At 36.1% G+C, this 25,987-nt stretch overlaps 1 protein-coding gene and 1 long non-coding RNA gene across 2 annotated transcripts in view; one reads left to right on the forward strand and one right to left on the reverse strand.

Moving 5' to 3' along the window:
- Positions 1-1,386: 1,386 nt before the first annotated feature.
- Positions 1,387-25,987, reverse strand: part of LOC134749389 (transmembrane protease serine 9-like) — a 41,192-nt gene continuing 16,591 nt past the window's right edge. Inside the window, exons 4-15 of the mRNA XM_063684312.1 lie at positions 24,443-24,605; positions 21,362-21,570; positions 21,082-21,242; positions 20,096-20,186; positions 19,750-19,865; positions 12,675-12,896; positions 11,726-11,840; positions 10,995-11,151; positions 3,219-3,424; positions 2,515-2,720; positions 2,008-2,077; positions 1,387-1,546 (exon numbers count right to left, since the gene is read on the reverse strand). Of these exons, the coding sequence (XP_063540382.1) occupies positions 1,425-1,546; positions 2,008-2,077; positions 2,515-2,720; positions 3,219-3,424; positions 10,995-11,151; positions 11,726-11,840; positions 12,675-12,896; positions 19,750-19,865; positions 20,096-20,186; positions 21,082-21,242; positions 21,362-21,570; positions 24,443-24,605 (1,838 nt within the window). The 3' untranslated portion in view covers positions 1,387-1,424. The remainder of the gene's footprint in view (positions 1,547-2,007; positions 2,078-2,514; positions 2,721-3,218; positions 3,425-10,994; positions 11,152-11,725; positions 11,841-12,674; positions 12,897-19,749; positions 19,866-20,095; positions 20,187-21,081; positions 21,243-21,361; positions 21,571-24,442; positions 24,606-25,987) is intronic.
- Positions 17,581-18,178, forward strand: LOC134751447 (uncharacterized). Its single transcript, XR_010128659.1, has 2 exons — positions 17,581-17,856; positions 18,142-18,178. It is a non-coding gene; the product is annotated as an uncharacterized LOC134751447 (long non-coding RNA).

The raw sequence follows: 25,987 nt of genomic DNA on the forward strand, positions 1-25,987 counted from the left end.
GTCTGATTCCGATATGATACATTTCTTCAATTAAAACAAATGAGCCCGGAAATCTACTAGCCAAGTACCTACAAATTTAGGTACACAATGTCCAAATAAGAAAAACGGTAGAAACACGTGCGTTTAGTTAGTGCATAGGTATATATAGTTACGTACAGAGGCAATACAAGTAAGTTTAAATCGGTTTGGTTTACATGGAAATCAATATAATATATTAAGGGTACAGGGTACACACAAAGATAGATATAACTCCGTAATAGATGGATACAGTCTAAGGAAAAAACGTGCCTCGAAAATCAAGAAAATTTGATTCTCGTTCAGAGGGCACTACTAGCTTTGGCCTACTGTCGTATAGATGGCGTTGACGGTTTCGTTTGTTATTTAACCATTTTAACGCATATCAGTGAAAGAACATGGGTCAAAATCATAAAAATAATTAATGCAAATTAAAAACATCATTTATCCATATTTAAATACATTTTATCGTATTTTTATAAATATTTATTTTTAGTTTTAAAGTGTGTCGACAGATGGCCGTGAATTTACTGGGGTTACAAAATTTACTATGACAGTAGTACCGCTCTAGTATATGTTACTCTATGGTAAACGGAAAGAACATGCCTATATAAATACAACTCCTTTTTTTTCACTTTAAAAACACTTATATGTACATGAAAATAATATGGTTAATTACCTACATCGTTCCTTTCAAACCGTGATAACTCAAAATGTTGTCACGGTGACTTGACATGTTCTTTCCGTGTACCGTTCATATCTGCTACCACTTAATTGCTTTACGGCCCGATTCGAACAATGCTTATAAAATGTCACAGCGATACGATACTGATCTGCCAACCGAAAACGTCACTTTTGACACTGACAGATCAATATCTTATCGCTGTGACATTTTATAAGCATTGTTCGAATCGGGTCCTTAGGCACTATTTAAGTCTCACCAAGACATTGCTTTTGCACGCGTCGCTGCACGACACTAAATAATATTTAGTAATGAATTATTGCCCTGTATCACACTTAAAAGACTGTAACATCCTTAAAAAGACATTTTTCTACATAAATATCAACCAATAATAATTTCAGACGCTTTTGATGAAAAATCACCATCCTTTATGTTATCTTTCAAATAATAAAAAGTAGCGTAACGGCACTACTAGGCCTTATTCCTAGAACAGATTTTTATATGGCATGTTTTCTATTGTTCCAAAAACGGGCCCCTGGTTTTCTTTGCACGGATGACCTACTCATGAATCGGGCATGAATAAAATACTCCTAATGAATTTTACACGACTGACGGCGCCGCACATACTTTTATTTTTTTAAATATATGTCGAATGATGCTACCAGTGTCAGGTAAATTCGCTCGATGTATTTTTCGTGGCCCGCGTGTTAGGTATTGGGTTAATGTACTAATCGGAGCAGTAGCACGCGTCCTTCGTGTTTTCGCGGATCCATCCAAGATAGTTGGTGACACGCGTGTATACGCCCGGGTAACCCGGGCGCGCGCAACCGTTGCCCCATGACACCACACCTGGAAATCAATCAGATTCTGTGTTGCAAGATTTTTTTCTAAGGCATTTTTTTCTAAGACAGGTTTATTTAATGCAACATAGAATTTGTAACTACCTAACCTAATAAGGGTGGAGGCACATGCTCCAAGGGCGCAATTTTCTAAGTGACAAGAAAATACCCTGTTTTTTAGACAAATGTAACTATAGGGAATGCAAACCGTAACCGGTACAACCGGTATTTCCGGTATTTCTCATATTAAATATCTACCGGTTACACTCCCTAAATGTAACTAAATAGCTCTGCTCAGTGTACCCCATTAAAAAAACACCCTTAAGTCGACGTCAAATCTCCGTAGGTACATCTCCACTCCAATGTCATATTGCGCGTAATCTTTGACGTCGACCATAATAATAAGTAGCATCAGCCATTAGGTAGGCAACTATATAATTGTCAAAAGGAGACTGATATATAAATATTTACCAATCAACTCGTAGCGTTTCTCTTGCGACGCGGTCGTCTTCTCCGTGATAAGTGGTCCACCGCTGTCACCCTGAAAAATGCGCGAAAGTGCTTTTAATACCTAAAACTTTCTTTTTAATCACATCCAAACAGCGAGTATCTGTAATGTACTTTAAAACTGGATTTACGTGTTTTGATATAGTTTATATCGGCCTTTTGATAAACTTAAATGTTTCCTAATTTAAGTACGGGTTGAGGAAAAACGCAAATAACCTACCACAATATTAATTATATACCTATGTTTTTAATTTAGGTACATTGGAACACTTCTCAATTCTGAGAAAATAAAATAATATGTAAATTAAACACTTACTACGTACTACTAATAAATAAGATACCTACCTACTCGTAAGCACTTCTTGTAGTGGCTTTATCTTGTTAAAATGTGATTTGATACGTATTTTTGGTCAAATCTAGTTTAAAAATGAGTATAAGGAAAATAATTATTACAAAAGTTTAAATATTAACCTGGCAAGAATCCTTCTGTCCTGTAGCCGGGTACCCGGCACACAGCATATTGTCAGTGATCATAGACGCCGTGTACTTGGTCTTGCGGCAGTCCTGGTTGCTTATCACGGGTAACTCCACCTCCTGCAGGGTACACGACACCTTGCCTTCCTCCGTTAGGGTACCCCAGCCTGTGGCGACGGCCTTCACTCCGACGTAGAGCTCCTCTGTTCACAAAAATACATATAACTATAAATGATTTACTTGACAGTTAGTTACTTGGTGTTTTTAATGAACGAATAACGAAAAACGAATAATGCATTAAGTCACAAATGACGAAGATGATTTGAACTAGGATATGCGACATGCTCCTAGGCATAGTAGGTAGGCGTAATAGGTATCTAGTAAGTAGTTTTCAAAAACAAGGTGCAATCTCATTTTAGGAAGGCTAAACCTTGGTACATAGCTTAGTTACACTCAAAATCTGACACGGCAAATTTGCAAAAAGTATATATACACGTCTTTGTTATTTGTTATTATAGCAAGCAAGTCCTATCGACACCTAATGAGGTCTAATTTGGTCTTAAAGTCTTAAAGTGTGTCTTAACCCTTGGCGTCTTGATACCATTAAGTTTAGTGATTTTATAAATATTTTTCCGAGTTTCTACAAGTAATCCGAAAATATCACAATATCAGCCAGAGTAAATTTGTCTATTGTCACTTACTATCGTTAGTAGGCAAGCAGATAGGCTTGATGGCCTCCGACAGAGGCACGCGCTCGTTAAGCCGCAGTAGGGCGATATCGTTGTCGAAGTTAGTGAGGCTGAACTTGTTCACGATGGCTCGCAGCACGAAGCGGGTCTCAGGCCGCGTCGTGGCGTTGCAGCGGTCGTGCTCACCAAATGTCACCTTTATCATGAACCACATGAAGCTGAAATTAGAATTCACGGTATAATTAGCTCCTTTAAAAAAAGTTAAAAAGTTCGTGTTCTAGGTTTTCGGGCCTACACATTGCAGCGGTATCGAATGTTGTCTCAATGTACGATTTTTTTTATTAATGCCCGTCTGATTAATAGACAGGTCTGGGACTCAATTGGCACTACGAGTTAAATTCGCCAATATAACGATATAAATCTAATATTGTCTTCGGTTACCGCGATAGTTACTCATGAAATAAAACTATGAAAACGGATTATATCGCGTATATTGAATTTATAATACATCCCGACGTTTCGAACTCTTTACAGCGTTCGTGGTCAACGGGTGACTGAGGAAAAATTACAAAATGCAAAAATACCCACATACTAAAATAATGAACAATCATAGACTACAAACTTTAAGGCTGGTTGTACATGCAAAATCGGTTCTTAAGGCTAGTTATACACTATAATTATTTTTCAAGTATAGATATATATATATACGCGATAAAAAATAAACTATGCCGGCTCCAACCCTACACCACGGACCCGAGAAGATTTAATTCCCTCCTAAATTGTAGGAGGGTATCCCAATATGGGACCGGCAACAAACTCGGCGGGACACATCTTTTCAAAACATCAGAATGTCCAGCATCATCCAACACTACGGTCTCACAGTCTATGTCTCGCTTGCTCCTTTATCAGGTGGACTACAGGATCCCAAGCTGGTGGTAGAGAAAAGCCATCTTCCCTATTAAAGTTTGGATATTTCTTAATCTCAATGGCCTCGCGCAGCATTCTGGGTATGTAACGCTTCTCCTTGGCAAGAACCAGAGGCTTATCAAACTTGATTGAGTGATTGGCTTTATCCATGACATGCTCACAGACAGCAGACCTAGGTCGACGGTGCTTGACATCAGCTATGTGTTCCTTCACCCGAGTGGAAATGCTCCGTTTCGTCTGCCCGACATATGATAGGCCACACTCACAGTCCAGCCTGTACACTCCTGCAGTCTGTAGAGGGGTATTGCATTTTACAGGCCTCAGGAATTGTGACATCTTCTTCATTGGCTTGAAATATGTTTTTATAGAAGCACGCTTCAAGATGTGGCTGATCCTGTCCGTGACCCCCCTGACAAAAGGCAGAATGGCAGGCCTGCGCTCGACTGTGGGGATCTTAATGTGGGACCTCTGGTTGACCCGCGGTATCCTGAGCTCGTTTGCCTGGAGCGCGCGCCTGGCATGCTGGAGCTCCGCGGCCAGATGATATAAATCTACTTTACTTAATATACAAAGGGAAAAGTGTCCCTTTTATATCCATTTCAATTAACTTTTATAGAATTTAGGGTGGACCAACAATGGTATTCTGAATTAAATAAATTTTTCCCAGGCGCTAACTAGGAAGGTTTCGGCTGTTCAGCGAAAGTAAACAGCATTTCGAACATGAATACTATAATGTCTCATTATTTACCTACGCTTTCACTTACTGTACGAGTGTACGTATGTCATCGTTATTTACACGTTTTTACGATGCACTTGGACACTTCTCCCTTTTTTAAAGCTAGTGTACGATCTACAGTATGGCTACCATCAGTTTGGCACTGACATAAACGCCATCGAGAACGTAATTTACTTTCTATGCATCTCGCTTGTACTCGCATGTTGGTGCAAACTACCAAAATAAATTATTAAATAAAAAATCTGAAATATTTGTGTTGTTTTTGGCGAAAGACATGACTGTCGGCTGATATTTAGAACGATTGCATATTAATTATATAGTTATATAAATAAATAAATATAAATAAATATACATATTGGACTCGTTGGAACAATTTATAATAACAGCACAGCCAACATTAAATTACACGCACCTGGTCCTATATTTAAAATAGAGAAAGGCGTTAAACAGGGCGACCCGCTGTCTCCTAAACTGTTCACCAGTTGCCTAGAGGAGATATTCAAAAAGCTGGCGGGCTCGTGGGAAGGATTGGGCATTGTCGTCGGTAATAAACGGTTAACTAACCTGCGTTTTGCCGACGACATCGTCCTTTTCTCCCACACGGCATCTCAACTACAACACATGCTACAAGATCTCAGCACAGCGAGCCTTGAGGTTGGACTTACAATGAACAGAGCGAAAACTCAGTTGATGACCAATGGAGCAAAACACAGGGTCACGGTAGATGGGCAGGATATACAGTATGTTGATGAGTACATTTACTTGGGCCAGATAGCCTCCTTCGAAAACAGGCAAACCATAGAGGTCAATAGACGTATTGACAACGCCTGGAAGAGCTTCTGGTCCATGAAGGCGCTATTGAAGGGCGACCTTCCCCTGTGTCTCAAGCGCAAACTCATCGACATGTGTATCCTGCCTATCCTAACCTACGGTGCTCAAACATGGTCATTAACTGAGGCGTTAAAGTCCAAACTCAAGGTTTGCCAGCGAGCGATGGAGCGCAGTATACTAGGTGTTCGCAGAACTGATAGAATCAGAAACACGGAACTGCGCTCCAGAACTCGAGTTGTAGATGTAGGTGTCCAGACCGCTAAGCTTAAGTGGGACTGGGCTGGGCATGTCTGCCGCATGCACCCTGAAAGGTGGGCCAAAATGGTTACCGAGTGGGACCCACGGAACACCATAGATGGTGCTGGCCGGGGTGCAGGCTGGCCGAAAAGGAGATGGCGGGACGACTTAGACGCTTTTTATCCGAATTGGCGGGACACTACAAACGACAGGGTCGAGTGGAGGAAACGAGGGGAGGCCTTTGCCCAGCAGTGGGACACTAAATTAGGCTAGCAAAAAAAAAAAAAAATATATACATATAAGGACATTGTTACACAAATTGACTAAACGGCCTGATTCGAACTTTAAGAAACGTCAAAAAATTGCTAAAGATATGTCGTCAAAAAACGTCATTTTTGACACTGACATATCCTATCCATATCGTACCTTTAGCACAAATTTTGACGTATCTTAAAGTTCGAATCAGGCCGTAAGTCCCAAGGTAAGCTCAAGGTAGGTTACGTCCAACACCGAACCGACAAACTGGTGCGTTTTGTTTTGCAGACTCATTTGGTTCGCTATTAGAAAAGAGAAGACCAAAGTTCTAGAATTTGTGTTTATTTTTTCAATAGTTGACTCGTAGCCTGTAGAAGACTATTGGGGCCGTGTCAACCACTTATTGTCATTGACGTTATATTCACAAAATAGTACGTTTGCCGAAACATTAATTAATTGTACATTAGTTGTTTCATGATTTACCCCCAAGTTCGTTTTTCTTTTTAAAATGTTTATTTTTAGAGACTGATGTGTTATGTTATGTAACTTAGATATAAATAGTTGTAAATATGAAATACTGTGTTTGACATGTAAAACTATGTTTTATAAAGGAATAAATGAATGAATGAATGATGACTGTATAAAATCTTATTTTAGGAGACACTAATAACGTATAGGGCAGAATATATTATTGCCAAATTTAGTGTCAACAATACATATTCGACCACATTTCGGGTATGTTGAACCGTTGCCGCTGACGCTTGGCCGGTTTAAGGTGAATGTCCTGAGCTATAGGAACTTAGAGGAATTTACAAATTTGGATACGACCAATTTATCGTGGACACGTGGACTCGTTTCGTCCTCGGGTTATCGGACTTTAGATACGCAGTCCATAAGATTATATACACAAATTATAATTCATGTCACTAGTATACAACAAACATGAAATTTGAAAATATTACACTCCCTTTTTTGGGCAATCGTGTAGCACGCCATGCACATTGCCATACAATTAATCGTTTAGGTACCTACCTACTTTTTCAAAAAATAAGTACCTACTTACAAAGTAGTTTTGCGACGATCTACGTGAGTTTAATATACTGATTTGATACATACATAATTTTACTACATAAATATCAAAATACAACAGAGTAGTTGATTTATTCAGAACGTGAATCAATAGGTACCTAAGTATTATTCATAACTTTTTTAGGATTCCGTACCAACAAGGTACAAAAGGAACCCTTAAGGATGACTCACGTTAGACCGAGCCGTGTCCGCGGGCCGGAGCTTCCGGCGCTTCGTTTTCTATGGAAAGCATCACGTGATCACCTGTCATGTCATAGAAAAGTAAGCGCCGGAAGTCAAAGTCAAAGTCAAAGTCAAAAATTCGGAATAGTCATGAACAATGCTAACCCAGACACATTGAAAGTGTTATTTTTCTCTTTATTTTTTTATTAAATATGAAAAATGCCCCATATGAAGAGGGGGCAAAATTGCAAAGTCTAGTTACTAGGTCAAGTGGGGGCCAAGCTTATCGTTTGAAAGAGCTCAAATTGTACATTACAAAAAAAAAATATTTTATAATAAAAAAAAATGTATGAAGGAAAATGTAAAATAATATCCCCCCCCCCCCTTATTTCCGAAGATTACCAATGTAAAAATCATGAAATTTTTACATAACATTAACATTATCGTAAATATTACAGGAAAAATATAATCACGCCTCTATCTTGAAAACTTTTTTTTGATTATCAAAAAATTGAATTTGCGATTTTGCCACCTTTCCGAGTGTTTATAAATTTGAAATTTCTCTGAGATAACAATTAAAACAGTTTTTTATAAAGAATTCAAAATTGTTGAAATCGATTCACACCGGTCCCGCAAATTAGTTATCCAATTTTCCAATAGCTGACGCTGTATATTATTATACTAAGTATACTTCTTAAATGTAAATGTATTTTTAGAGTTCCGTACCAAAAAGGAACAAAAGGAACCCTTATGGTGCGACTCTGTCCGTCTACGTCTGCCTGTCTGTCTGTCTGTCTGCCACATTGCTAAATATCTCGAGAACTACTGACGCTATCGATTTGAAATTTAGGATAGTTATGACCAGCGCTAACCTTAACACATTGGAAGTGTAATCTTTTTATTTTTTTTTTATTAATTATGAAAAATGTCCAATATAAAGAGGGGGCAAAATGTTAGTCTAGTTACTAGGTCGAGGGAATATCGTTTGAATGAGCTCGAATTGAACATTACAAAACATTTTTTTATTTGTTTTTCATAGTGAAAAAAAAATTGACTTATAAAGGAAAATGGAAAAAATACCATTCCCCCCCCCCCCCCCTTTATCTCCAAAGTTTACTAAAGATTTTTATTTTAATTTTTACATAATAATAACATTATCATAAATATTACAGGAAAAATATAATCAAACCATTTTAAATGCGTTAAAAACTTTTTATTAATTATCAAAAATCATTTTCTAATTTAATTTTTAATTTAAGCCTATTTGCGGGCGTTTGTTATACTTGAATTGTCTATGAGATTACACTAAAAATACCTTCTTTCAAATAAAATAAAACTTGTTGAAATCTGTTCACATGATAAAGAATTAAGTATCCTTGAAAAATCAACATACACACAGGTCGCGCAAATTAGTTAGCCAATTTGCCGATAGATGGCGCTGTACACAATTACGTTTTGTATATTTCTGGTAGTCTTTCTTGACCGGTTTTTTAAATTCAAATACCTCTGACCACTTAGCATATATGTATAGATCTTTATAAATACGTTTCGAGCCAGTCGTTAATGTCTCGTTAACCCACATGAAGTTTTCGGTAGTGTGGATTCCGTAATTAATTTTGAGTCGTATTCTAATTTAGTTTTAATGATGATTCGCATTATCTTAATTAGGTATAGGTACCTAAGATACAAAAGGATTGTGATTACTTTTGTTAGGTATATTAACAACTCTATATCCAATATATCACACATTTTATAAAAATCACAAACGTATTTAATTACCAAAATCATTAAGATTCCTACTTCAGAAGCGAAATTTTCCAAAATGATTTCAATGCCTAAGAAAGTGTTCCTATTTGTTTCCAAATCAAGATGTAATAGGTATTTATATGTGGGTAGGTAGGTTCAAGGTTAAGGTGTTTAAAATTACCTTGACACGCTCTTATTCTCTTAACAATAAAGACGCGTCAAGATAACTTTGAACACCTGGACTGCTTAGCAACTTCTGCTGCTGACTGCGTCTACGCAATCTACTTTAATCCGACACATAATTTCCGTTCCCGTTCCCGCGAAAAGTTACTATAAAATATTACTAAAAAAAGGTGAAAAGTAAAAAAATTGAAGTTACTTAATCAGCTTAAAACGTACTTACGGATATGACATTTAAAATTAAGATAAAATTGTTGTCAGTTGCCTGGGGAGTGAAACTCGTCCAAACATTTCGAGATCATTTGGTAGATAAATAAAATTTGGGCAAAAAATTATTTTTGGTACAAGCTCTTATCTCTGACTCTACTTTTCTTTCCACGGGCAACTAGGTAATACTCGTCGAGACATTTCTAAAAACCCCAAACACAATTAGGTTGTGTTGTTTTATCACAGAGTTCCTATGGCCACCTCCTCTCTCCATCATCAGATCAGCTCGATGATACCATAATATTGCATTGTCACCCAACTTACATATGTACCTATGCAAATTTTCAGCTTTATCGGAAACTGGGAAGTGGGTCAAATTAAACTTGCAAGATTTGACCCGTACAAATATTTTACAGTACATATGGTGCTACTTTCTCGCACTAGTGCGTAAAAGAGCACTTTTCGTGCATATGTCGAAAGTTTAAAGGGCCATATGTACTGTAAAACGTTGTACGATACACGTGCGAATAGGTAATTCGCAACTCGTGTCGATTTAAAACACTCCCTGCGGTCGTGTTTTAATTTATCGCCACTCGTTTCGAATTTCCTCTTTTCCGCACTTGTATCGTAAATAACTATACTTACATAGGTACATTGCAAGTTAATTTATTTATTTTAATATAAAGCTTGTAAAAAGGTACTTATTACACGCTATTCCTGAGCGTATCATAGAGGAGTCCTAACGCAAGTTGCTTTGTCACATGCAGTTACATAAGATGTGTAAAATGGCTTGTTAAGTAGCTAGCAGATAGATGGTGGCAATATCTCGTAACTGAGTGGCAATGCAAACCGGGGAGGCACACACGTCTTTAAACACTCAGTGCCTCTTAGAGATGCATTAACACTTAGCAACACGTCTATAGGTAGTGTAGGTAATTGAATATTAAGCGTGTACGTATGTACACAAGTGTGAATGGGTAACTTTAAATGAGAAAGGTTTTCATTTCATGCGAAGGCGAAGCAAAAAAAGGAATTATTGGCAAGCTTTTTATGTAATGTTTTTTTTTATGTGATAGTCAGCAAACGAGCAGACGAGCCGCCGCTTGTTAATGAAATTAAATTATTTACAATCTCCAACTGTTTCGTGCTAAATTACTCAAGCACTTCAATACAGAACAAAATACATTTCCCGTTGCTGGTTACACTAATATTTGAAAGATATTTCCCTTTCGAATACTCATAAAGAACCCTGAAGATCATTTTAAAAAGCTCTTTATTTACTTAAAACGGTGACGGGAAACGAGTCTAAATAAATACAACGTTTAAGTGAATTTAGCATCTAGACGTTGTATATCCTACAGATTATAGAACACGCGATCTCAGCTTACCCCTTACGATTACAGAAAGAAACAACTTACCCCTTAACGCAATGAGCAGCGGTGAGCACGTAACGGTCATTGATGAGCATGCCCCCGCAGTAGAACCTCTTGATGTACGTGAGCTTGGCCATCCAGGGAAACTCGCCAGCTTCCCTGCCGCCCACGATGCGGCCTGCCTCATTCCGTTCTCCACATTCTGAAGTAAGAACAATTAAACTGAACAACATAATGTTTGAAACATATTTTCAATTAGGTCTACATACTCTACAATCTACACATTGAGCGTTTGAAAGACATCAGCAACACCTTCAGCTGAATATAAACTTACTTAAAAAGTAGGTAGGCACGAGGAAAAAGTATATCGCTAAGAGTTAACCCTTCACCTGTCTGAATCCCTCACTACACCTTTGTTCGACTATTTTTAATTTTATTTTTAGTTATACATTAAGTAACTACGAAGACGGAACTTCTATGAGCACCATCACAAAAAGCAATCCCCACTAATCAAAACATCCAAATTACGGCTACAAGAATACTGTGTTAATATGATGAAGACTTACTACAAGTATAGGTACTAAGCTTGGTTGACCTTTATGAGTGACGGACGGCTGCACTACATATTTACCTTCAAAATTCTTCGTGAAGACCCCTCAACCTTAAAAATACTTATTTACTGTAGGTACAGATGATTCTTTGCTGGTTCAGCATCGACGTGAAGTAGTGACAGTAAGAGTTACACGCTACACTTGTAACATAAATAGTAAACTTACTGCAAGTGCAGATGGCTCTAGGTTGGTTGATCTCCATGAGGGGTGGACGGTTGCCCCACACTCCGCCAAAGAAGTTCCTCGTGAACACTCCTCGAGCATCGCGCGACACTTCATTCTGTGTTCAATAGTTGATTAAAGTTAATGATTATTATTAGCTCTATTTATCAACTATCCAAAGCAAACTCGATCATATATTATGTTATTTTTCACCACACCAGCTCAGTAACGCTCTCTTTGTTCTTACAAAAACAGATAGTAAATAAAGTGGCAAAGTAATTTAATGTACCTACAGTCAAGGGCATAAATAGATATACATTCCCAAAGTTTCAAAAATATGTGTATGCTCTTACACCTTAAAGTCGTGTTCACATATTTTTGAGCCATTTGTCTGTATCGATATTTTTGCCTTCGACTGTACATATACATTTTTATTTGATTTCTCACGCTGGCTGGTAGGATGGACTTCCAAGTGAATGATTTTGAATGATAAATATACAAACATAGAACTTAATGTTTTACAGCTGAGTTGTGCTCCCGTTGGTGTGATGTTTTTTTTTATAATTTTACAAGCTACTTATTATAATCATCTTTTCTTTTTGTTGCTCAATGTTATATTTTTGCGAATACTTAAAAATACACTGCGTTATTGTGGTTTTTGGATGATCGAAAGTTAAATCAGTTTTTACTCAAGGCCATACAAATGAAAAATCTAAAATTTTTCACTAAAATTTGAACCTATAGTGTAAGAAATAGAGTTGATTTTGCGTTGTTGGAAAATTTAACGAAACATAGCAAAAGCGACTGTTCCAATTGAATAGGATTCAAATTTCATCGAACTGAAGAGGTACTATAGGTAGAACATTGAGCCTTAGGAGGTTAAGCCAAACAAAAAGAACCCAGAAACAGACAAAAACATCCATAAATTAACATAAATTCAAAACATCTTTACCTCAGAATAAGTGAAAGCGGCGGCACACACTAAAAGGAAAATATACTTCCACATGCTGGCACTTGAAACAAAAGAATTGAAATAAAAAGAAAAATTCAAATTTGAAATAAAATATTCGCGTTTTGCGGGCGCCTCTGTTCTTGAACTTGGCGCTGTCGCCCGTGGACGGACACTGAGCGGCGCATCCAACGCGATTTGGGTACGGCAGTGTAAACAGCCCCACTAATTTTTGTCTTTGCGAGATAAATAAACAATCAGTATCATGTTATTTATTATGAAGCCAACCCAATGATTGGATGATATTGAACCTATAATTTTGGACTTCATATTTTCTATAATGTACTTATCTAGGATACATATTGGGTAAATACTCAAGGAAAACTATTATGAAAATTGTTATATACAATGACCAGAAAACTTATTTTTTTTATGAAATACAAACTGCACTAAGCTGAAACATATACATTAGGGTATTTAGAATCAGTATAATTAGTATCAAAGTATAATAACAACCGGTGTAGCGGTTATGAAGAAATTAACAAATTACGATTTTGTACTTTGGAGCAGCCTGTATCATGTAGCCTGTATCCTGAGGTAATAAATAGTATGAAACCTTCTTCGACCTTATTAATTATCTTTTTTATTTATGACATTAATAAGATTCTGACTTTTGACAAATGTCATCATTGCCGCACATTTTCAAACAAATTGTCAAAAAGACTGCCAATGATTAATACAGTATTTCTTTTTGTTGTCGCTCATTGGAATTAATTTTTGTTGGTAATTTTTTTTTATATCTTTTGTTCTAATTAAAAAAATAATAACGTTAGACCATTCCTGAGAAGTTACCCTACGTGGGATTTCAGGGTTTGTCCAATGGCTAAGTTCCCCCTGTATAGCATTTTTCTACTTAATTGCATAAAAAAATTACACAAACTCGAATGTGAAATATGGTAAAATGTAGTGGAACTTAATCATAATTTCATAATAGTTAGGGTAAACCTTCTCCTAATTTCTAACTAAGTTTCTTTCAAATAAAGGCCTACTTAGCTACTTAGGTGGCTATCTAACACGGTCGTTATGGATTTACGCACTAATTTCGACTAGGCTACAAGCTTACGTCACAAATGTTTCAAATACATCCTCAACAGTAGACATGTGTGCGTCCTTTGGGCGACCGGTTACGATGGAAAGTGGCACTTTCCAACGCGTCGCGCGTAATCTATGCAATTTCTGCATTTTTGTCACTCACATGACCGAGAGTTGACAGAATAGTCATTAGAAATTACATAATTATGTTATCTCGCTAAACTTGTTCGGAAACCAAATAGAGCAGAAAAGACTATAGCTGACGATATTAGCTCCATGCAGCAGTCAAATGCAGCGTTTCATGCCCCAATTTCCTTGCTCAAAAAATTATTAAAAATTTAAAAGTTAACATTATCTTGCCTATTTTTTATGAAACGTCACTTTGACTATACTTATATCTATGCGTTCTCGTAATGATTACGGTTTTACCATGTCCTTTTGACGACTCGACCTTATATCACAACCACTAGTAGGTAATAATACCGCTCAATATAAAATATGCTACTTGGAAGTATGCGTTTTTGTAAGCCGTTTTTTTTAAATCTTTAGCAACTTCTAGTCTGGTATATAAACCAATTATGTTTGTAGAAAAAGGGGTAAAATTTTATTCCTTTGCGCCGATCGATCTGCTTTTTTTTTTTCTTGACAATTTTTCTCCGCGATATGAGTGCAAATATAATATAATATTTTGCAAATTTTATTTCTAATACTTAATGCTCATTCTAATTATGTTTATTGTTTAAAATTCTACTATATACGGCGGGCTGCCTCTAATACAGGTTACAGAGTGGGCAATGGAGGCTGATTCTGATTAATCAATTTGTTACAGTTTTGATCTTGGTCATCTGAATGGTCATTACTTTTCTCGTCATGTGGTCTTCATTTCGTCATGAAAAGAAATGAAGACCACATGACGAGAAAAGTAATGACCATTCAGGAGGGAAAAAGAGGTTCAGGCCGACCCCCCGCGACATGGAGTCAGACCATTAAAAAGGACCTGAAATTGGTGGAGGTAGATACGGAGACAACACAAAACCGTACATTGTGGCGTAAACGTACAAGTAGGGCTGACCCCAAATGATATGGGACATATACAGCCGGGAAGAAGAAGAAGTTACAGTTTTGATCTTGTCGTGATCTTGTGTTGACACAACTCACAGTACTCTCAAGAGCACCAATAAGCGCGAGCTAGATATCTAATGACACGACTTCTAGTAATTCCAGTGCGGTTCGCCAGCACCGCGCCAATCAGCGTGAACTATCGTCAAGGACGTATCAAAACCATAACAAATTGTTAAATCAGAATTGGCACCGTGGACTACAATTAATGGCTACGACCAAAAAGTGGGGCCGAAAAACAAGCAAAACTACAGATTGCATCTTGATTTCTTTACTGAATGAATGATGTGCTGAAGAGTGCAGTGCATTTTAAAATGATTGATCTCTAACAGCGCTCTGCTGCTATCGGGGACGGCCGGTAAAAGCTAATCGTAGATTGCGCTCTCGACGATGGTACTGCTTTTGTAGGGATTTTGACACTGCCTTAAACAATACATTAGTTCCCTTCCCCATTATAGCAATTTCATTTTTTTATGATAACAAGAGAACTTAAATGAAAGTAAATAAATTTGCTGCATTTTTATTCATTGCAATATATTTCATAGCATGAGCGGTTGCGTCGATATTTGTCTTAAAATATAGGCAAAACAAAAAAATGCACTATAAAGAAAAAAATACCCTTTTTTAAAGCCTCATATCTCTAGAACTATTTAGTTATAAATAGGCTTAAATTGATTAAAATTTTATGTACTGTCAACGTTACAAGTTTTGACCAAAAACCCATAGTTTTATAATAAAATTGCAAAAACTGAAATAAGTTCGAAATTCTTGCAGTTTTTCGCAAATTACGCAGGGAGCACAACTTTTTTTGCTTGCAAAACATAGTTTCACATTCCTGCAAGGACTTCAAAGAACATACAAAAAATACAGAACTACATCACGCATTGTTTTTTAGAAGATGTTTTTCTAAGATTTGAGTGGTGTATAACTTAGACTTAGGTATAATGTGGTAACACCACTCTTTTGAAGAAAATCAGACAAGGCGTTTTTGCTTTTCTTATACTGATTTTTTTAAATAGGTACAACGTTATTTTGGGTTTTGGAAAAACCTACCCCGTAGTGTTGCAACTCAAAAATAAAAATTCTCATAATTATCATTTGTTTAATTTTAACATTCCAAAAGAACAAAAGCATCAGCAATATAATCACAATAGCACCAACTTGTAAACATTAACAATACAACTTAAGCTATAAAACATATGTAAACGATTAAACGTGCATATTCATTTTGCATAAATTATAAACATGCAAACAAAAATTACTTTCATTGTATAAGGTACGCGCGCATCAATTTTCAGTAATTAGGTATACTAAACATTCATAATTTAATTAGTTTATTATTATAATCTATACTTTCTACTTGTATACTTGAAGAAATCTAACCTTTCTAGGTTATTTGACTGCCTTTTTTTCTGAAATTTTTCCAGTTTGAGACTGTCTGAAAAGTCGAATACAATCCACTACCTTAAAATGATCAAAGTAAGTAAGTAAATATTTTTTATTGCACCAATGATTATTATTTTACATACATGTAAAACTACGAAGAAATTTTAAAGGAATAGAACCAGATAAATACGAACTCGATCAGAAAACCAATCCAAGCAATTCGTTTCATGTTTTCAGTTATGTATTTTTATGACGTGGAATTTGCTTCTCTTTATAGAAACTAAGACTATGCACTTAAACTTTTTTTAAATAAATTATAGTGAAATTTTTAGACATTTAATAAAACTTGTTACGTAAAAGGAGATTATTTCTACATGGACGAAGATCTCAAATTATATCTATAATTTCTCTCTTTGGTGAATTTCGTGAGGAAAGTAGTACCTAGTAATAAGTATGTGTACTTTTTGAGCTCTTTGCCCGTCTAGACGAATACTACTACGTTGTAAAAAAGAACGTCATAAACACTACTAGTTATAACAAATTTAACGTCATAAACACAACTAGTTATAACAAATTAAACGTCATAAACATAACTAGTTATAACAAATTAAACGTCATAAGCACAACTAGTTATAACAAATTAAACGTCATAAACACAACTAGTTATAACAAATTTTATCGTGATGGGATCACAGGTACAGCCTAAAGAGCTTTTTTATTCTTAAGTCTAAACATCGCACAAATGATCACTACTGACAATGTGACAATGCCCGATTAAATCGCTTGTTTCAGAAATGTTAATCGATTGAGTAAACTAAGTGGGAGTACATAAAAAAAAATATTTATGATCCTGGCATATTTATGTATGATATATATACATGCAAATAACGAAACTCAGTGACCAATGAAATATGTATTAAAAGTATTTTTGCGTTATAGCATGCCACTATAGAAGGCATTATGTACATACTTGCAGTAGTGAACTTTTGTACAACGGGAAATAACCAAAAGATTTATATCTAACTAATAAGGGATTTTTAAATACTTACCTACTAGTTTTATTAGATTATTAGTATCGAGCATAATATGTCTTTTGCATAGTGGTCAGCACGTAAGTTTGTACCCTTGTTAATTATAATGTCCGTTTTAAGGTTAAGTAAAACTTTAACGTGTTTACTACAAATTTCAGTAGATAAGCAAATTCATTTTGTATTTTGTGTTGTTGTACGAAATTTATAGTAGGCAGTTTGTTTAGAATTTTCGCTATATATCTAGTTAACAATCAAATTAACATTATGTCTAGCTATTGACCTATTCATATAACGTACATTACCGAACAATAAATAAAAATAAATTAGAAATTAGTAAACAAGGTTCCAATACAATATGTATGTACACATAATCCAATGAACACTTAGGTAGTAGTTTCTCTTATTTCTATTGGTAATCTGCACCACCGGCCTTTTTGTAATTAATATTAATATGATTAATACTAAACTAAGATTGTTAGTAATTTACACCTTTACATTCATTAAAATTTATACAGGTTACAATTAAATTAGTTATCTTACAAATTCGAATTTAAACTGTTGTGAGACATACTAACATTAAATCATTCTACGGTTTAGACACTTGTTTTAGTCACTCGCGCGACATGTTTCGGAGAGCCTAGGTCTCCTTTCTCGAGCACTAATAGTGTATTGGGTACTTTCTCAAGTACCCAATACACAATACACGGTCGTCGTGAACGCTGCTCGCAGTATTAGTGCTTGAGAAAGGAGACCTAGGCTCTCCGAAACATGTCGCGCGAGTGACTAAAACAAGTGAGTCTAAACCGTAAAATGATTTAATGTTACAAATTCGAGTATGAAAGTATCTACGAAAATTGAAGGAATTTTATCAAAAGGTACGTACCTATGCGATGATATTCTGATTAAGTATATTAAAATAAAGTTAGTACAATAGTCTTAATACGATAGCATTAGTTCAATATACCTAATAATAGTATGATAGCTGACTAAATTAAATAGGTCTTTATTATTGTTATGTATACAGTGCATAATTTAACTGCGGATTATAACTTCGTTTTTTAGCATTAGAAAGAACTTAAGCTTGTGGTTCCAAATCGGGCAGTTGTGCACTGCGGTAAAATGTTTAAGTAAATTATAAGTATTGACCATGCTACATTAGATAAATCTATTATTATTAACAATTATAGAGTCTGATAAAAACTGCAGTAACTGCACGGTTACTTCTGTGGAGTTCTTTCTAATGCTAAAAAAACGAAGTATATAAAAATTGCAATTTCTAACACTGATTACATTTTTAATATGTAGATAGATGAAGCTTTAAGTAAACAATGTAAGTACCAAATTATTTGAAGGCTACACGGAAAGAACATGTCTAGTCACTTTTTTCGGAAAATGAGATTTTCATCTCAAAATGTAAAGCTCTTAATGAACTATTAGTTATAGCTTTTGCTACCACTGTATAATATATGTAACACAACTTTTTATAAGTTAAAAATGACCTGGTCACGGAATTACCATATATTTTGACATGGTTCCAAATTTTAAAACCGCGATTACTCAAAATGTGACTAAAGTGACTAGACATGTTATTTTCGTGTACCCTTCATTTGAAAAGCAAGCGAATGATATGCATGCAATGATGTACATACCTATGCGGTAAGGTTATCAAAAAGATTTCAATAACTTAAAAAAACAATAAAAACTGCATTATATTAATATTTACACACCTTACAATCATTACATTAACAGTCTAATATATACAAAAGGCGTCTATATATATACAAGCGAAAAATACGAACACAAACGTTTACATTATTGTATAGGTACAATTGTCATTATTGTCATTGTCATCTGCATTTCATCGCTGTATTTATTTTTAAAACTATTGAGTATTAACTACATTACATCAGAATTTAAACAGAACAACAATATAAGTTTTATGTTGATGCCATCCATTTTGATGAAAAATTGGCGCCTTAAAATTTTAGGCTTTTATTTATAATTTTATTCATTACTTCCCAAATGACATTAATTTATTTTATTACCTACAACTACATGTACAGCGTTTAATAAATACAAACGGTAGGCTGTTTTTGATATTCGACTTTTTACTTATTCTAATCGTAATTTTGGACCCACATTTGCCATTGTGCCCTCGAGATGTACCTACCTATGCAATGCGGCTATATAGGTATACAGATTATATTATTATAGGTCTACCGTTAACCGTGGCGGTCGGTAAGAAGTTACGAGTATTATTGTCAGCTACGGAATGGTTGTAGCCTTGGCTGTATGGAACTGATTTGATTATGTTAAGTAGGTACCATTCAAAATGTAATATATAAACTAAGTCTTAGACTCAAAACTCAGCTTACTTTCGTCTAATATTTAGAAAATCACTGCGCCTCTTTACCAACTACCTGAATAAGTGGTAGATCTACAAATCAGTTTCCGCAGAGACAGGAATCCCGTAGGTTGGCTCGAAGCCAGGGCAGGAAGCGAGTGACTCTCGTGTAGACTCCTGGGTACCCCGGCCTTCCGCAACCAACTCCCCACGACACTATACCTGAAAATTTGCGGATCAAGTTTAATGGTTAGTTAGATCCATGATGAAACAAAGTGGTTGAAACTCGAGGGTGCATTTTGCTCACACGTCAAAAATTGCCAAGTCAAATGCAATTTTGATTTGTCAAAATAAAAATTAAAAATAAAATGGTATGGCAGGCCTTTTTATAGGCCTCTGGGTGGCTAGAGGATATGAAAACACAGATCAGGTATTATGATTCTATTTCTTACCAACAATCTGGAATTTGTCTCCCTTTTGTAAAAGCAGAGGCCCACCACTGTCACCCTGGCAGGAATCGGTAGACGCTCGACCGGCACACAACTGAAAATAGTATTTGTTATTTGAATAAAAAATAAAATTTACAAGGGTTGAAGAACAGAGATTGTTGGAAGCCGAGAAGCGTATTCAAATTATCAAAATATTATATTGATTTCACATTAATTTCAGTACATTTAGCTTAGGCCTTTTTTGGTGCGCATCCACTTGCATGCATACACCTGCTGCGTGTGTGGCCGAGGGATCCTCTCTCGTATAGGGCTCTACAGCCACGAACGCAAGTGTCGTAACCGGGATGCTGCCGGGATGCTGCTTAAAACATCTGACACAGGACACAAATGACAATAATTAAAGGCCTATTCTTCTTTTTTGTTTTTGCCTTTATCCCATTATTTGGGGTCGGCTCTCCTCGTTCTCATGCGCCAGGACCGTCTGTCCTGGGTTGTCTGTGGATTTAATTGGGCTCGTTCTAAATCCTTTGACGCGGTGGACCACCAAGTAGCAGGCCGGTGCCCTGTTCCTCTTTTGGTTTCCTGAAGGGCCAGCGCCTTTTTCACGACATGGTCATCGCCACGCCTCATAACATGTCTGTACCACCAGAATTAAAGGCCTATTATTATTAATATTACTGAGACTAATTACAATTCAATATAATATTTTTAAAACACTGATTTAAACTTTCACGATTTTTACTCATTATTATTTACAACTTAATCGCGTAAAATAAGTTTTAAAACTTATTTTACGCGATTAAGTCCCGTCGTAATAAATAAATATTTTTAAATTCGAATAAAATAGTCAAATCAAGTTTTAACTAAGTTGTTAGTGATCCGGGACGCACGAAGGCACGCGCACCTCCTGCACGACGGCCGGCAGCTGCCCGCCCTCTGACGTGCGACCCCAGTCAACTACGATGCCTTCTGCTTGAGAAATACTTTACCATGTTGTTAGTGATCCGGGACGCTCGGTACTTCATCCCGCGACACTGCGTGAGCGATAGGATGGGCACGCGCACCTCCTGTACCACGGCCGGCAGCTGCCCGCCCTCTGACGTGCGACCCCAGCCAACCACGATGCCTTCTTTACCGGAGGGTTCTATACCTGCAAAGAAAGGTTAACTTAATATCTTCACTGCCTCAAAATTGTAGCTTTAAAAAAATCTATATTGTAGGAAGATATTGATTTTGTGACGTCAAAGCCAAGTAAAATGATTTACTTACTAGCTGGCGGCAGACATATGGGTTTGATGATCTTGGAGAAAGTGACCGGCTTGCGAAGCTTGAGCAGCGCTATGTCGTTGTTGTAGGAGTCGGCGTCGAAGCTCCGGTGGCGCACGATGGAGGTGACGGCGCGCATGATGGCGGCGCTCTCCGTCGTGATCGTCTGGTCGTGGTCGCCGAGGATCACACGGATTTTAGAACGTTTCAGTCTGAAATAGAGAGAGCAAAAAATAAGAAATAGGTATTTTTCTTTGTATTTCCTGTCAGTCTGTCCGTCCGTCCGTCTGTCTGTCCGTATGTCACAACCATTTTATTCGAAAACTATAAGCTATATTTTATTGAAATTTATTTAGTTGGTTTAGTTAGTAAATATTTTAGGGCGGGGGGGACATTCCATACATGTAGCTAAAAGTGAAATAATTTGAGTAATAATCATATTTTGGCACATCATTCGATAAGTCTTTAAAAACAACAATCAGCAACGCAGTTTGTAGCTATTGTAAATGTTTCTAAATTCATCATAATCATGATACCTAATGATGCATTCTTGGCATTGTTTGCAAATGTAAAATTAAATAGAATGGCTATATTGGCTATCAATAAACTTTCATATGCGGAAGGATTATGTCAGATTGACAGTAACGACAAGTGCCTGCTAAATCAGCTATCACTATCACAAACTCGTAAAACAAAACGATACACGTGACGGTTGTTAGTAATGGCCTGTCGTCATGACACCACCTTAAATTATACCTTAACAAATGGTATTGAGAAGAAAAGTATTTCATATGTTTTTTATTCTCATTCTCTGTACTGCTTACTTAATGGGCTCTAATGTGTGGGGTGGAGGCCAATTCGAACGTAAGTTTTGACATGTTTTGATGTATAAATCATGTCATTTACCTAGTTATCAGTCACGCGTGCATTTTCGCTCGTACTTGACATAATTGGTGCGAGCGGGACAAACAGGCAAATGATAACTAAATGACAAAAGTGCGTTTGAATTGACCTCATTTACATGTTGATATTATCATTCATCACGCCTTTGCTACGTTTGTTTATCAATACTTTTGTATCTCCAATAATACATAATCTTTCTTATCATCACTTACTTGATTTTCTCCATCTTACTTCCGGAATTTAACTTCTTACTTCCGAAAAAAACCGACAGGAATGCAAATTGCGGTTAAAATAATTTGCATATGTAGATAGAACTCGCAAAAGCAACGCAATGTTGCATGTTAATGTACATACGAGTAATAACAGAACTATTCAACACATAAATGTAATGTGCATTCCGGCTAAATAGCGATTTGTTACAGTGATATTTCCTTACGATATGATAGACAGAAAACAAACAAGAAACGGTTGTTGGAACATTTTTAGGATTCATATTTATTAAGCAGAAGCAACGCAATGTTCCATGTTAATGTACATACGAGTAATAACAGAACTATTCAACACATAAATGTGATGTGCATTCCGGCTAAATAGCGATTTGTTACAGTGATGTTTCCTTACGATATGATAGACAGAAAACAAACAAGAAACGGTTGTTGGAACATTTTTAGGATTCATATTTATTAAGCAGAAGATATTTTGCTTTTTCTTCGTACCTGCTCTCTGATCGAATAAAAAAAGTCTGAAATTGTTGCGAAACAAACTATCGTTTGATAGTTCAGTCAAAAAACATCGAAATGCCGGGACGTGCCCCTAGCCAGTCGTGTGTTCCAAGTTGAATGTAAAGCCCCCTCCATACTCGTGCGCGATTGCTTCAAACGCGAGTGTGGAGTCTAGTTCGCTAATCAGCGAAATTGACTCGACACTTGCGTTCGCGGCTTCGCTTCGTTCGTTTAAAAATACAGATTTTATCTTTTGAATCAATATCGATATGTTTACATGATTGTACGAATAAATCAACACTTCGATACTTTGAACTACTGTATTAATCTTAAAGAAGTAAAGAAGTGATTTAGTCAAAATATGAAGAACAGCAGAACGTAATGATAAATCGTCGCAAACTGACACGCAAACGTATCGCATGCTTTTGTATTTTACGGTAGAATGCACGTGCATAATTAGTAGGTAAAGGTACATGATTTTAAGTGGACATATGTTGACGCTTAACTCCTTCAAATTAAAGTCTAATTTTAGTTGTGATGAGTGCATTTCTTAAGTGCATACTCTAAACCGGTAATACTCGTAATACCAATTTGATGCAAAATGCAGATGATTCACTAGTTTTGAAAATTAGTAAATTCATTTGTGCTATGTTTTTACAGATAAACATCACACATGTACTCAAGTACACATACTTATACATTATTTACCTATTTAGAAGGAGAGATTCGTCTAAGAACTAAGGCATCGATATAAAAAGAATCTGTGGGTACATTTCTAAGAAAATATTTTCTATTGCATGTAAATGTCGCCAATTTGTTTTTTTTTTAATCTTATTGCATTGCATCTTTCTGGTAGCGTTACGAACGCGAGTTTTAGAATTAAATTACTATGGGTCATACCTACCTATTGCTTTTGCGCCTAAATTGGGTAAGTCCACTTCTTGGGTAGATGAAACATTACTTTCTATGTTTAGTTGATAGAAAAATATTAATTTATATTTAAAACTTAATTCATAATGCATTAACTTCCAATTTACCACCTAATCATTATAATATTTTTTCATTAACCATCAAGATTATTCTAACTGCCTAGGTCTTCTTAATAAACCGTAATAAGGAAATCCTGAGGCAGCGAGCGCGTATCATTATTTCGCTCTCACTCCGGCCTGAGAACCTATAGTCTATACGTTTACTTCCTAAAGTAGATAACTTTTACTTTTCACTAGAATTAGTATTTTTAAATTATATTCCTTTGATATTCACAAAAAAAAAGATTTGGAACATTTTCATATATCTACCTACCTGGTCTATTTAGTTTCCAATTAGTATGTGTTTACTAAAGATTTAGCAATCTATCTGAAATTATTTGGATTGATCACGTTTATGGTATGCGGGTTTTGAGTTTCAGGTGTACACTTACATAGATATTTAGAAATATGAAATAATCCATATAACTTACTTCCTCACGCAATGCGCAGCCGTGAGCACATACTCCTTGGTAAGCAGCGAGGCTCCACAGTGAAACTGTCCATCGTATACGATCCTGGCCATCCACGGGTAGCGATTGGCCCCTGCCGGCACGCCGCCCACGATGCGGTTCTCCTGGTTCGATCCGCTGCACTCTGGGAAAGCGAAAGCAGTTTGTTGAACCCTAACATTGTAGATATCTAGATGGAGCCCTTGACAAACTGGCTCGGCCGCTTTGGGACCGGGAAAATGCTTTATACGGTGGCGGTTGTGGATATTGAGTAGAATACTGTGATGATAGTTTTGTGACTAGAGTCCATCTAAGCTCTGAACCGAATTAAACTGAATAAAGCGTGGAAGTATTTATTTGTATGTATTATAAACATCAAATTTACATAGAAAATTTTGTCTTGGAAAATGCCATGCAAAGGGCCCGACTCTACATCATTCACATATATTTGGGATATTAAAATAGTAATAGTGGGGATATTAAAATAATGGTCGTAGTAGTGATTATATATGTACCTGTGTAGTGTGACAATAAAGACTTTAAGTAACGTGAGGTCAGCAATCACAGGTCTGTCCCGAAAGTATGCAAAATCACTTAAAAAATGCGAGAAAATCAAAATCTAGTTAAACTTTAAAAGACTTATATGTATTTAAACTTTACGGCGATGCTTTTTATGGGGGATTGAGCCATCATGTATGATATATCCATTGCCGGCCTGGCATTACAATTCAGAATGCCCAAAATGTCCAAATCGGCCAAAATTTCTTCATTAGGTATTATTTTACCTTGCAAAGTGTTACATTTCAATCGTCACCTAATTTCAATTCTTTTAAATACTATGGCACTATCAAGTCTACCAGACGATACCTGTGCGATCGTTTTCCTGTCATTAAAACGTTAGCAGTTGAACGGTTTGCGACCACCATAGGTACTTCACTTTCTCCGATGGCTGCAGTTCAATGCACATGGGGTCGTTCTATTCTTGTTAATAATTGTGTACATCTTTCTTGCACTCTTTAAGATTGCTGTAACAAGACATTGCTTTCGCAAGACTATTTTAAGTGTCATGTCTACCTGGTTGTTAGTTTTTATTAGTCCATTGCTACCAAACATTAATGACTAACTCTATTGTTATTCAAATTAAAAAACATTGAGGAATACATTCACACATAACCAGGAGTTATACACAGCGGTTGTTAATCTCTACATAAAATATTGATGTATGATAATCATTGCACTACATACAAAAAAGTTTAATACTTCAAAATTACCTACTTACGAAAATATTGAACAAGTTTATTTAGTTAAGTACTTAATAGTGCTAAACGAAAAAGTGAGTTTTAATAAATTAATTTAAACTTGATAGAAAACGTTATCACTGAAACACAGGTCTTAATCGCGTGCACGTATTTACTTTTATTAGTATTCCTGCGATCAATAACGTAATCAGGCCAAATAATAAAAGGAAGTTCACTCGATTAAGTCTTGTTTCAGTTTAAATGCAGATTTTTTTATTTACCTGCAACG

This window comes from Cydia strobilella, chromosome 2, assembly GCF_947568885.1.
Source record: "Cydia strobilella chromosome 2, ilCydStro3.1, whole genome shotgun sequence".
Taxonomy (NCBI): domain Eukaryota; kingdom Metazoa; phylum Arthropoda; class Insecta; order Lepidoptera; family Tortricidae; genus Cydia; species Cydia strobilella.